The 13,421-nt window shown below is 42.0% G+C and overlaps 1 protein-coding gene across 1 annotated transcript; it reads left to right on the forward strand.

The window, feature by feature from the left end:
• Positions 1-67: 67 nt before the first annotated feature.
• Positions 68-6,589, forward strand: LOC135501706 (glutamate receptor 2-like). The gene is made up of 10 exons (XM_064793951.1): positions 68-322; positions 789-823; positions 2,029-2,250; positions 2,550-2,747; positions 3,319-3,448; positions 3,801-3,930; positions 4,378-4,603; positions 4,768-4,980; positions 5,284-5,412; positions 5,713-6,589. Exons 1-10 carry the CDS (start codon positions 262-264, stop codon positions 5,818-5,820), a joined length of 1,452 nt encoding a protein of 483 aa, XP_064650021.1. The 5' UTR covers positions 68-261; the 3' UTR covers positions 5,821-6,589.
• The last annotated feature ends 6,832 nt before the right edge of the window (positions 6,590-13,421 follow it).

The raw sequence follows: 13,421 nt of genomic DNA on the forward strand, positions 1-13,421 counted from the left end.
AAAGCCAAGCAATAGACTCTCCCGTCATCAAGGAAAAATTGGTGCTGCGGTCATTACAAAGTTGGTTTAAACTACATTTGCTCAATTTGCACACTGATTAATACTTCGATCTGAATCTTTGCTGACCTTTGTGTCACATATCTGTGCGGGATATATTTGTACACAAGGCAATTTTACTTTGTCCGTTGAGGTATCAGGGACCACTTTCAAGTCAGATTCTCCAGTCCGCGCAACAATTTCTGAAGCCGGGGTCACCTAGTCATGGTGAACCAGACGAGCGCCTTGCTGATGGTGTTGGTCGCCATGCTGTCATTATCGAAAGGTAAGTGAATACTAACTATTATTGATATATATATATATATACCTGGATCTCAAATGTCGAAACCTACCCAGAGTTGAGCAAATAAGTACATCACAGCACAGGCCGTCGCATATGTGAGCTGGAACTCGATCCCGCCACGCCCAGAACCATGATTTTGAAGATTCAGGAAGATGCAGACAACTAATTTGTTGCATATTGGCACATTGGCCTATTTCGTAGAGTTTTTTTTTGCTGCAATTGCATTATGATTGTGTGAACGGTAAACATGGAAGGAAAAGGAAAAAAAGCGCGCAAAATGAGGACTCTGCGCACTGAAGTAATTTCGATGTAGGGTATTTTATGGCAAATTCTAGCAAGGAGGTGGCAATTCTTCTAGAGTATACTTCCCACAAGGTGTCGTTCGATTCAAGTAAACTTATGTACTTTCTCATGTTTTAAATGCATTCCCTACTTTTGTTTATTTTAGGCCAATCTAAGACACTTGTCGTTACATCAATTCTTGTAAGTATAATTGTTGATGGCGGGTACTCTTGGTAGAGCTTTTAGAGCTTTTAAAAACCTTTGAAGGTTTTTTGGCCAACACAAGTGAGCATCCACCAAAATGTTTTATAAGTGGAAATAAATCCCTAAGGTTTTTTAGATTGCTGAGAACCTGGAAGAGTTTTTTATTTCGCCCGAAAAACTTCAAAGGGGCGCATAATTGTGTTGGCTAAAAACCTTATAGCTTTTTCAATATTTTGTTTCTAAGGGTGTGTTACAAGATGGTAACAAGAATATCAACTCTCAGTCCTGATTAATTCTTGGTTAGCTGTGTAGACTGTGATAGCCCGCTGTAACAGCACTTTGATTCCTCGGTGAATTCTCGACAATATCACTCCCAGGTTAATCTTTGAAATTCTCTGTAATGAACCTGAGCCGGAATGACCATTTGACTGTAGGGCGTTGCTAGGAATACAACCTTTACTAGTGTATAATAATGTAATTACGAGTTCGATCGGTGTAATTCTACAAAATACTTCGCATGCTTTATATACCGCCTATCAATAATCATCATTAATAGTGTAATTTGCCGTCGCCACGAAACTGTTCGAAATATGATTTTTGCATATATAGAGGTTCTTAATCACAACGTTTGCTCAGAATTAGTGTTAATTATCAACTAATGAAGTTAATTTGGCCTCCAGGAGTACTATAAGGAAACAGAAACTAGTATAGTACCGATCCTTCTGGCCAATTAGCAAAACAAGTTGATTTATACGATGCTATAAATATTGTATTAATGGCCCGTAGACGAAAGAAATGACCCCAATACACGATTGTTTAAAGGGAGACTATAGGTATGAGCCAGGTAGGTCAGATAAGGTTAAACGAAGTAACCTATAGGGGTCTCTCCATAATGTTATTGGAACATAGTTAAAACAAAAATTCTGACAACATGCTAAATAAGTCGTGGTGGCGGTCCAAGATATTTTTCGAAATCACCTTATCATCTTGAACCAAAACGTCCGATTATCGCCCCAAGATAGCTTTTGCATTTGGATAACACAACTAAGATAAAGTGCCAAATTGGACATGAATAGAACTTGAAGGCTTTCCAGTGAAATAAGCTTAAATTGATTTCTTTTTCATCATGTATTCGAAGGGGTCTTGATTTTGGACTGTGACATGTTTTTCTTGACAAACAGAACCTTTCTCTTCTTCTTCAGGAACCACCGTTTCTGTTTTTGAAGGAGTTTACGAGCAACGGGAGCCAGTTGTCCGGCAATGACCGTTTTGAGGGATATGTGGCGGATCTCCTCGAACTTGTGGCTAAGGAAGCTGGCTTCCAGTATGAGATAAGACTGGTCCCTGATGGAAAGTTTGGAGAGATTGTGAGGAATGAAGGGGGGATAACGTGGAACGGAATGATCGGCGAGTTAATAATGAAGGTAATGTCAGTGATGCTGTTCATCGAATCAAGACTTGGCAATGTCTTGGTTCTCTACAGATATAAGCGTTTTTCAAGGGGTTTTCATGACAAATTTACCTTGATATGTTTGAGATATTTGGAACAAACTTTTTAAAGGGTTCCATCAACCCCAAAAGGCGTCATCTCGAAGACCAATTTGAGCCCCAGCTCCTGCCTTTCGTCCCTCTTTATGTGCGTCTTCATTTGAGAACAATTGGTGTAGGGGAATACAGATATTAACTTTGTGCTTGCATCGATTCTTTCTCTCTCTAACTTCAGACTGCAGACATTGCAGCCGGCCCCCTGACCATTTCTTCCAAGCGCTCGCGCGTGGTGGACTTCGGTACACCGTTCATGGCTAGTGGGATTGGCATACTTGTGAAGAAGGAAGCCGGGTCTGACTGGAGGACCTCGCCCTTCTTCACGCAGACGTTCAGTACCGGGGTGTTGGCCTGTATCGCAGTCAGTCTAATTGTGGTGAGTTGCTTTGCCATTTTCTTTCTCCAGTGACATTCTACTACAGACCCAATAACATCACGTTCCATCCTCATTCCAAGTAATTGCGCCTCCGCCAATTCCTGACGCTATGTTGGGTTGTAGCTACGTTGACCGGGGCGATCGACCACCCAAATATCACGAGATCTCGCAGGGTGGCGCGTGGTTTTACCAGGCTGACCATGTTCTTTTGCCCCTTTTTCTTAAGCGGAGACAACATTGGACTTCCTATGTATGATGTGATATATTCTGACCAATCAGAAGCCCTGTAATCCTCATGACAAAGCCTGGCTGTGCAGTACAATCATGGTAGATCTCTTCTAATTGGCCGGTTACCTTATCAGTCCCAAATTGATGCTTCAGCGAGAAGATATCATATTCTGTTAGAGACAATGGAATATGACCAATCTGGAATGCAGGGATTTCGGCATGTTTTGGGGTAACACATCCTTACCATCCCAGCGTGTCAGGATCTCCTTTACCCTCGATTTATTTACATATGTAAATCATATCCCTTCAAGATACCCTTTTTTGAAATTCCTTTTTTCTCCAGGTGGTCATACTGTTCTACCTCATCAGCCGATTCGATCCATACGAGCGCCACTCTAAGACTGTCAAAGACGACCATAATGGCGGAGTGATGGGGGCACTGTGGCTTATCTGCGGCGGGCTAGTGCTTCAAGGTAATAAATGATTGGGACAGTTATTCGAATTCCTCATAAAGTTCGGTTAAGTTTATGTACTTGTGCGCATCATAATATTATTATTGCCCCACCTCTGATTTTGGCCGCCTATACTAATATGTCGTCCTTAAAAATGTTCCTTGGATGCCTTATTTATGATTTCACTAGTTTTGTTTTTGACACCGCGGCGCAACGAATGCTACTTTGTACCAATGTGCGGACATCTTGACAAGTTCATGTGGTCTCGTGGAGAAGATCTGTCCAATAACGGAAACGTGAGCACAAAGTGGCAAAACGGTACCAGCCATCAGCTGAAGAGCGAAACAGTCATTCCATTGCATTATATCTGCAGGTTACGCCAAGCGACCAACGTCCTTTGCTGCCTTCATCCTCGTCATCAGCTGGTGGATATTCTGCCTAATTCTCTTCGCAAACTTTCTGTCAAAGATGATTAATATGGAGTCTGGGCAGGCGACAGTAAGGTAAATTCAAAGCCCACTCAACTACAATGGTAAACCAAGAATTCGGTTTGCCGCTAACTTTATTTGTACTAATCGAAGTGGTCCTCGCAGCAGTCAACGCTGTCAGAGTTAAATCTGTGTACGGGGGTGGTTTATTATTCATGTGTATCACAACAGCGAGTTTCATGGATGGGGCGGTCTTGCCTTCTCATATTTTTGATGGCGGGCACAGGAATCTGGGCAGGACAAATGTGGGTTTTTGAGGTGATTTTTAACAGCGGAACCAATGGCGTAAATTTGGGATTAATTACCCCCTCCCCCAAAAAGAAAAACTTCACGCACTCTCCATTTTATTAACTGTGGTCTGATAATAATAGTAAGAGAACATGAAAATAAAAAAAACCGGACCGGACCGAAAAGTTCGGGTGTTTGAAAGGTTAAGGAAGAGGGTATTTTTCTTTTTGAAAGGAGCCAGAGTTCGTGGACACCCGAGAAGCTCATCCTGGACAGCAACATCAAGCTCTTAGCCATCAATGAGTCCAACACTGCCTCCTTCCTCTGCTCGTCCCAGCTGTATGTTTACAAAAAGGCCTGCGAAAAACTGGTCTTTGCCAACAGTAGCGCGGCGGGAGTGGAGAAGGTTTTGAGCGGGGGATATGCGTTCTTCATGGAGACGCCTTGGATTAAGTACACTGTAAGTTTTATAAGTTAATAATGAAATTGTTCTCTGACTGGGAGAATATATGTACGCTTTAGATATGATTTCAAGTCTGTCTTTGCAATGCACCATTTAAAGGTAATCATGGGTATTGTGCTGAAACTCGACCTATGCATCAACGAAATTCTTCCTCTCTCCAGACACAAAGGTACTGCGAACTCACTTCAGTTGACGAGATACTTCATCAAACTTTTTACGGCCTGGCAACGCCGCTCGGCTCAGACAACACCCGCGAGCGACTTCTCTTGGGCGTCTTGGAACTCCGAGAGAGCGGCCAACTTGCAGAGCTGGAAAGAAAATGGTGGAGGAACGCCGGATCATGCAAAGGCAACAAGAAGGCAAAGGCAACAGCGGTAGGCATGTTTTTCGTGACTGCTTAACAATCTACCATGTTTTGTATGTTTCTGTTGAACATAGATGGACTTTTATTAACAGTTAGTCTAACATTCACCCTTTGATGAGTTTTGTCAACGCCGTTCGGTCAAAGACATTTCGGCACCCAACCTTCTACATATATGCAACATTTAAATTCATAGTACTTTCACGTTATAAGATACATTTGATGATTAAATTAAACATCGCTTACGTACCGTTTACATTGTTTACATCAGTGTATCCGAAAAATACTGACCATCCATTTATTTCATTACTTACAGCCGCTAGAAAGATCCGGCCCAGTCACGCCTTTGGAAATAAGAAACGTTTTCCTTTTCCTGATAGTCGGTTGTATTTTGGCGGCCATTGCAATGTCTGTTGAGATACTTTACTTCCGGTTCAAAGGTCAGGTAAGTCTGGTGGATAGCAAGAGATTCTTAAAGGGTCAGGTAGTTCAAGAATCAGTAACTGCTGTTTCTTAATGCACATATGGCTCTAAGCACGACCGTGACTTCTCAAAACAAGTCAAAAATAATTTAACTGTTCATGAGAACGGAGTGAAAAGGTCTTTACATTATTTCATTGGCAACCTTTAAATCGGTCCCTAGTTTTTGGTTTTGGTGAAAGATCTTCCTCTATATCATGCCATTGTACATGTCCATGTATATCTTAGCGCACACATTATGAGCAGATCGGAACTTTCCTTTCAGAAACCTACTGCTGACCAAGTGCCGCCTGACTCGCCAGATGCAAATGATAGTCAGTTACCACTGCAAGATACAACTGAAAAGAACAATGATGTTACGGAATTGGCGTAGACAAATTGCTTGATTTAGTAAAAGTTGAACTGAAACTACTTTCAGTTGAACTGAAATTATTGCAGCTGAAACTTATGTTAAGCTGGAGATGTCAGTCTAATGTATGGGTTTGAACTGCCTAGGGATTCTTAACCTCCCTGTAGCAAACAGTGTGGGGAATATACGAATAACTTACAATTAGAATTCGATTTTGTAGAAATTTGCAAATAGCATGATTATAGCTCATCGTAGAATATAGGTAAGATCTGCATATATATATTTTATTACAGAATGAATGAACTTATATTCACATACTCTTTCGAGATAAAGTTTTGCCATGAAGCAAAAGGGACAATTTTGCATAGCGGTATTATTGCGTCGGTATAGCAGTTTGAAGGAATAGACTGTCCGGATGAGTTCAATACTGCAGAGGATCACGAGGGTGAACTTAAAGAAGGACTACGTTTTGCCTTGCTGCCGTTCATATACATGTAGGGGGCAGTTCCGGCCTGCATCAGAACATTTATGCAACTATCCATCTGTCGGTGTACACTTTTTTTATTTAATCCGGCAGTGTCCTCTATCCACGACCTCTGTAACTTCTGCTCGGCATGTTTCGGTAGGAGCCAAAGAAATGCCCGAAGCTCCTTTTAAATTCCCTCGCTAGTGGTGATTCTAGGAGCAGTTTCGCATACGTTCAGTATTCCAGTTCGGAGAAAAAGCAATCCAAGTCATGAACTCGTACCAGGTAATGGACCATCAGGTAAAATAAATGATACATCTAGTGAAATTTCTTATATTAGAGTAGAAATTGCCCGCCTCACAAGAGTGTGGGTGTGATTCCATGATATAAGTTATCTTATTGTAGTGATTGAGTGGTAACATTGGTCTGAATGTGAAATAGCGACCGTTTCTCCTGTTCCTAGACGGGGCGTCAATAATGCCATTTGATATCAAGCATTAAGTCTAACAATTGTAGATGTTGTTACGACACCGAACCAGTTCTGAGTCCATCTTGTGTGAGAGGATAGGAGATGTTGTTGCGTGACCAGTAAGGCAAGAAAACGGCGCGGATCACCGGAGAGTTTTAGTCTGTGGCGCGCCTATCCGGGTACGCCAATATGGATAGAAACTCACTTCTACGGATAGTGAGTTTGCGCAGAAAAGTGCTCATGTCCTTGTTGATGTTATGGGTGAATTCCCAACTTGGTCAAATGTTGTAAAACCAGATGGAAATCGGTACGATATGGCGAGATATCGCACATCTTATGCTTTCCTCAAGTCGGACGCTGTGGTCGTCCGTCTATTGTAGGGGAACACTCGTCAACGGGAACTTAAAAACTACTACACCGGCTTGTGTCAGTTTCGCGAACCCTTTTCACGTCCGTGTGAGAACCATGAATAGGGGAATAGACCTATGATGAGATGAATGGACACGACCGGGTCCTCAAAGAGGTACTACCTGTGTTACGTAATTTGATTACGCCCGCATCATAGAACGAGTCTCGTGAACCCAAGGAATATTCGAGATTCGCCAAGGTGAAATGATACACGTTCAGTTTTAACGGCGCTCACATTTCCCCGAACTAATCAGGTCAATGAAAAGTGATTTGGACACCATTCAACCGTGCCATCACACCCAGGTCAACTGGTTACGAAACCATGTTCGTTACAAACATCAACTCGGGTGCGACGGCGGCATGCGGGGCCACGTGATGTGACGTCAGTCTGAGGCCATTCTTCTCGAGGTCGCCAAGGTGGTCGGAGGCAAAATCTCGATTTTCATCCAAATTTCTCACGGAATTGCTGATATTCTGGTAAGTTCTGATGAAAGACATCCCATTTTGTGATATTGAAGTGCAAAGAGCATCAATCTTGATTTCCCTTGACCAATTTATGGCAAAATATCCCCCAAACTGTTTTACTTTCCGCCATAAAGGTGGAGGCCATTTTGTTTTCTTGGACTACACGTGTTGTCCAGAACTTCGTCAGTATTTTCTCTCTCCTCAATTGGCCAGCAAGCTCATATTGGTCGAACACAATAATAGTTTGTGTATCGAACGTATTTTGCAATATGCTGCACTCCTCTAAAACGTCTGACAATTCTGCGCAATATGTGGCACGGAGAGCGCGCCTAACACTAGTGTAGCCTCATACGTGACAGTATGGTAAATTCCAACATTGCCCACTTAGTACATAGCAAGTTAGCTGTGCCTCCTGGTGGTGGTACAAAAGTTATTCTGGAGGATGATGTTAATCATGACTACAATGTACATGCATCTGCACTAGCTCATGGAATATCACAAAAACAATTAAAACAGTATAATATAGACTTTCTTTTTGTTCACGCACTAACTAAAGCACCCGCGCACACTTATTTAGTTGAACTTTATGCGGAAAAAGTCAATAAATGGTTACGATTCCGCTATATATGAATCTATATATAAATGTCACTCTCACTGCTTCGCTTCTAGTTGTGGCTTTGTCTTCAGACTGAAAATGGGGCCAACTTGGTTAGTGGCAATTCCTCAATTTCGGCAATCTTGTTGATAAACAAATTCTTGTCTCAAAATGTACAGTGCCTGATCGATTGCCTGGATACTATTATAGGCCTAGGTCAATTTCGGAACGAGTTTACAATCCCCGATCACACCCCAAAAAAAGGTCATCGGTTGACTAACCAAGCACCACTGCTCAATGGATTTATAGTTGAATGCGATCAAACTACGTCATTTCCGATCGGGGATTCTAAAGTTCAGCCTCAATTTCAAACAGGCCTTATGTCCATGTATGGGAAGTGAAATTCAACCATGCCACGCAATGTACATGTTATTACATCGTACCTGTAGACCAGTCTTCGTTTGTAAACGAGGGTATGGTCGAAACTGTTGGCTGTTGCATCAATTGTGACCTTCCCTCTGATATGAGTAATAAGAATGACCTTGCCCTCAAACCGACTGTGCTGCTGACATGTTTTTCTGGTTGTGACATTGTCCTCAGACTGAAGATACTGCCAACCTGGATGGGACGACAGTTAGCTGTTGCATCCTTCGTAACACTCGCTGTGAAATGAAAATCAAGTCGATGATGCTGCCGACTTTTCTTTGTGGTTGTGACTTTGTCTTCAGGCCGAATATAGACAGCTTCACACAATCATGCCCGTGCCCGTCTCGGGGGCCTTGGGCGATGATAACGAAGAATATTGAGAATAAGATTGGTCTTCTGATATTTTCAAACCCTTTCGATTTTTATCATTTTAGTTTTGGCCACATAACTTCCCTTGATTCATGATACGAGATGATGGCCGAGGTGTCCATGGTGGTAAGAGATGACAGCCTGTAGTCCATGATGCTAGGAGGTGCAAAGTTCCGTCCAGAAATTCCTCGGTGATCCCAATCCCAATCTTGGTGATGGACCATAATCAGCAGTCTGATCAAGAATGTTCAATAGGAGGGCACAATTCCATTTGCACGGTGAGTAAACATTAATTTGAAGTTGCAAATATAAAAGCAATTCACATTGTCGGCTTCGGACATCCTATTGTCCGCAAACGCGAGAAGATTGATGCGAGGATAGAAGTCCAATGAAACAATTAGTTCAATTGCAAGGCGGACATTGCTACCCTGTAGGTCGTGACGGCACCTAGCCGAATTATTAATAAAGTGGAGACCCAAGCCTTTGTTAACGTTCAGAAGCTTTCCGCACGACACCGAGTTTTCTTTTCCAAGCGACACAAGTTGTTGCCCGGTTTGGCAGAAAACAATTTCGCCCAATTGTTCTGATTTGGGACGTTGTTAAGAATATTGAGGCATTTTAATGTCTCAATTTTGTCATTTCGTTTGTACTCCGCATATGTTATGAGTTTTTACTTTTTACTTGCATAACTCGTACATCCGTCGGAAGTCGTAATGAACTGGGGCCGGAACAGAGCGCCGAACCCAACTCACCCATCAGGGATCGTACACCATCGAGTCCTCGTCTTTTATGGCGATCAGATCGGCAAAGAAGGACAACGCGGACACAGTACCATACGAGGCAAGTAAAGTACTCCAATGTTACATTAAACTGGAAATAAGGAGAACAGAGAGCAAATTTTTATATCACAATGAACCCGTCATAATGATGGCGATGGTTATATGCATTAACAAGGCATGAAATTCCTACATAGCTGGGAGGCTCGGCACAGAAAGTCGCCTCCTTCTCCAAACAGGTTCTCTTCCATTGACTCCGCTGTCAAACAAAGTTCCCTTTTGCAGAGTCCTAATCCCCAAATCGTGATACAGTCAGCTACCCCGAAAAACAAAAATATAATGCGGCTATTTGATAATTCATCTAAACATATAGTCCGAGAGGGGAACGACTTCTATTCAACACAGAGGCTTCTCCTGAGAAAGAAAACTCGAGTTCGCCAACTGCATGCGGCACTGTCGAAAACACTGGCTGGTTCCACTTGATCATGTGACGTCCATTTGCAAAATTCTCAGAAATGTTTTATCTTTATTTTCCAGGTGGGATGTCATACACACGATGCGGCTGGACTCCATCAGGGAATCAGATGATACAGCGGACACAACTCTATACACGGTAAGTAGATTAGCGCAATTTCTAAACCACAATGACTGGTGGAGGAATACAAATGGATGCGGCCATAACTATCAACATTACCCTCAAGCTCGCCCTCAGGATGCAGCTCTATAAAATGTACAACGCTTACTATGGAACCGTTGCTGAGGATGTCCTGGACACCAGGGCACATCAACAAAGGAAATCGTGTACAGGCAGATCGCAGAATTCGATCATGCGTAGTGTAGTGTTGTACATTTCATGGAGCTTCCACCTCGGTGCGAGCTCGAGGGTTATGTTGATAGTTATAGTCAAATCTTTGATGATACATCACCTTGCGATTAAAATGACCAACCCCCAAAAAGCGGCTTGTGATGACGCAGCCGGAAACGCTTTCTCCTTTTCCATACATGATATATTCTGTTTACTCCTCTGACTGTAAGTTAGTGATGAAAAATGACCCTCTTTAGATAAAACCAGCAGTAAATTAGTGGCAGTATTCATCTGAATACTTGCCTTGGCTATAACATGCCAATCTAAAGGACTGAACTTGGCTACTCTAATGTATTTTCCATCACCCTCGTTGTATGTTTGTCTATTGGAATAAATGGCCTTAACCATTTTTTGGTGGGAGCATCCTCAATTGCTCTTTGGTCTTTCAACTCCTGGTCCCAAGGACGGCTGCACCCAGCTCGGCCATGATCTTATTTTGCTTTTTTGTGGCAAAATCCTGCAACCCTTACATGTTCCTTTGATTTTATTGTTGAAAAGTGTGCAGAATTCTCAAACTTCCGTAATCTTGTTTTTCAGGTAGAATGGCGTGCACACCACGTGCCAATGACGTCATCAAGTCACGTGATCTATATACGAGGACGACGTATCGGCAAAGGAGGGAACGCTTATGGAATCTTTTCGCGCCAAACAGCACGTAGACAGTTTAAGGCAAGACCAATTCTTTGTAAAACTGAATGTCAAACACTGGTTACAGTTGTCAAAGTTTCATCTGAAATCAGTTCAAATTAAGGTGTATTATTCCTTTTCAAAGTAGGCCTATGCTAAGAAAACTGGTTGGTCAATAACTGTATTAATGAGGTTTCGCATGCTGACGATTTACGAATTCGTTTGCGTGTACACTTTAAAAATTCTAAAATCGGCAAACAATCATTGAACCATTGATGATTTTTCACACAATCTCAAGTGTCGTACTGGAAGAAAAATCAACTTTTAAAGACTATCAATTCCAGCAATTTTTCCTGGCTACAAGGCGGCCACTTTTCTATATCATTTCACAAACATTTTCTGTTTAAAAGTGTTTGATTATATTTCCTGTTCAAACGGAAAAAAGACTTTCGCATAAGAAAAGTAAAAAAAGCCTCCGTCTAGATTCGAACCCTCGATCTCCTGCACGTGGGTCCAACACTCTTACCACTACTCCATAAAACCACCCACTGGACTGGGCTGGCAATGTTAGAGTCACTGAAAACATGTGCTCAGACCTTCATCATTGAGTTATGTCACGATCATTCAATTGAATATACAGGTTCCGGGACTCTTTGTCCAAATTGTGTTGATTTTACGTCACTGCCACAGAGCCTTTGATGGGGCTATTGTGGTCCCTTAATCTGTATATTCCATTGAATGAGACACTAGGGCCTATGTTCAATTTTTTTTCTGCTATACTGTCTTTGCTGGGAGTTTAGGTTGTGATATATCAATACAGGTCAGGGTGTTAATCAAAACAAGTTACAGTCTTGAGACCTAATAGCCGTTGTTCAAAATGACTTGTTCTATATGATTTATAACGTCAACAAATAGAATCTCTCAGAATTTGTTGTATACTAACTACAATATAATCAATCCAGTTCATTATTCTTACACAACTGGCATACAAAATATTTTAATAAACACCCTGTATACTTGATGAATATATCACATATAAGTTCCAATTCAAAGTGGCAATTGTAGCTTGACTTGCGACGGTGATTTCAAAAAGGATTTTCTTTCTTTAAAAACCTTGTCATTGTCTCGAACTACACCTTCCATCATAGACCACATCAAGCCTGGTGTCCTCGAAAGCACTCAATTTAGCCCCATCCATTTTTTGGGAAAAATATTCAATCAGAAATGGAAAACATTTGTGCCACCCCTGGCTGGATGTCAGATATTCCGTTGTGATCAAAAGTAGAAATTAGTTTAACAACAACATCATTAAACTGCTGCGATACGAAATTGTTTCTCCAGAATATCAATTAAGAAAATAAAACCCCTATAACTAAAACTAAAAGTAACACGTGTTCACCCATTATGAATTCAAAAAAAAATTTTTACCTCTTAGTACCAAAAAGCTGATTGGTTCATTTCCAATGAGCACGCGGGAAGCAGAATTCGACCCTTTTGATAAACTGGGATCCATAATTTATGATTTCTTTTAAAATGCATATAAACAATAACCTGCTCATTGTCAGGAGCATTTCGACTAATTGTATGTTGCTTTGATTTCAAGTGTCCTTTTACCCTAATCAGTAATAATAACGTCGACATTTTTGTTGGTGCGTCGTTAAATAACACTTTCCGCTACCCTGGCGGGCATTTTGGTAGCTAAAGGTAGTACTGGATCGATTTCGGCGGCTACTGTATCTTTAGCTTCACAAGGTGATCCCTCATTATCTGGCTTGTTGGTGGCGGCTGTGGTCGCTTTGGTACGAATTGGTGGAGGAGATATCGTGACTCCCCAATCTGCCCTGCGATCCTTTATGGCTAGGGTACGAACAAGGGAACGATCGGTTGATCCGATATCAAGGGGCATACGTCGACTCTTCCGTATCATACCTCAATGCGACTCGGCCTCACCTTGGGTCAGCCGTTTAGGGAGAATCAATTTGGTGATCCGATTTCTGGTTGCGGCTAACTGGGTCTACTCTGGCGTGCGATCCACAATTAGCGTACTCTTCCATATAAGGCTGCGGCTGGGAACGAACATCGCCGTACTGGATCCTCGCATGATAAGTGGGCAGTGACGCCGCATCCAGACTTTGATGATGAGTTCTGAAATAACTAAT

This window comes from Lineus longissimus, chromosome 17, assembly GCF_910592395.1.
Source record: "Lineus longissimus chromosome 17, tnLinLong1.2, whole genome shotgun sequence".
Lineage (NCBI taxonomy): Eukaryota > Metazoa > Nemertea > Pilidiophora > Heteronemertea > Lineidae > Lineus > Lineus longissimus.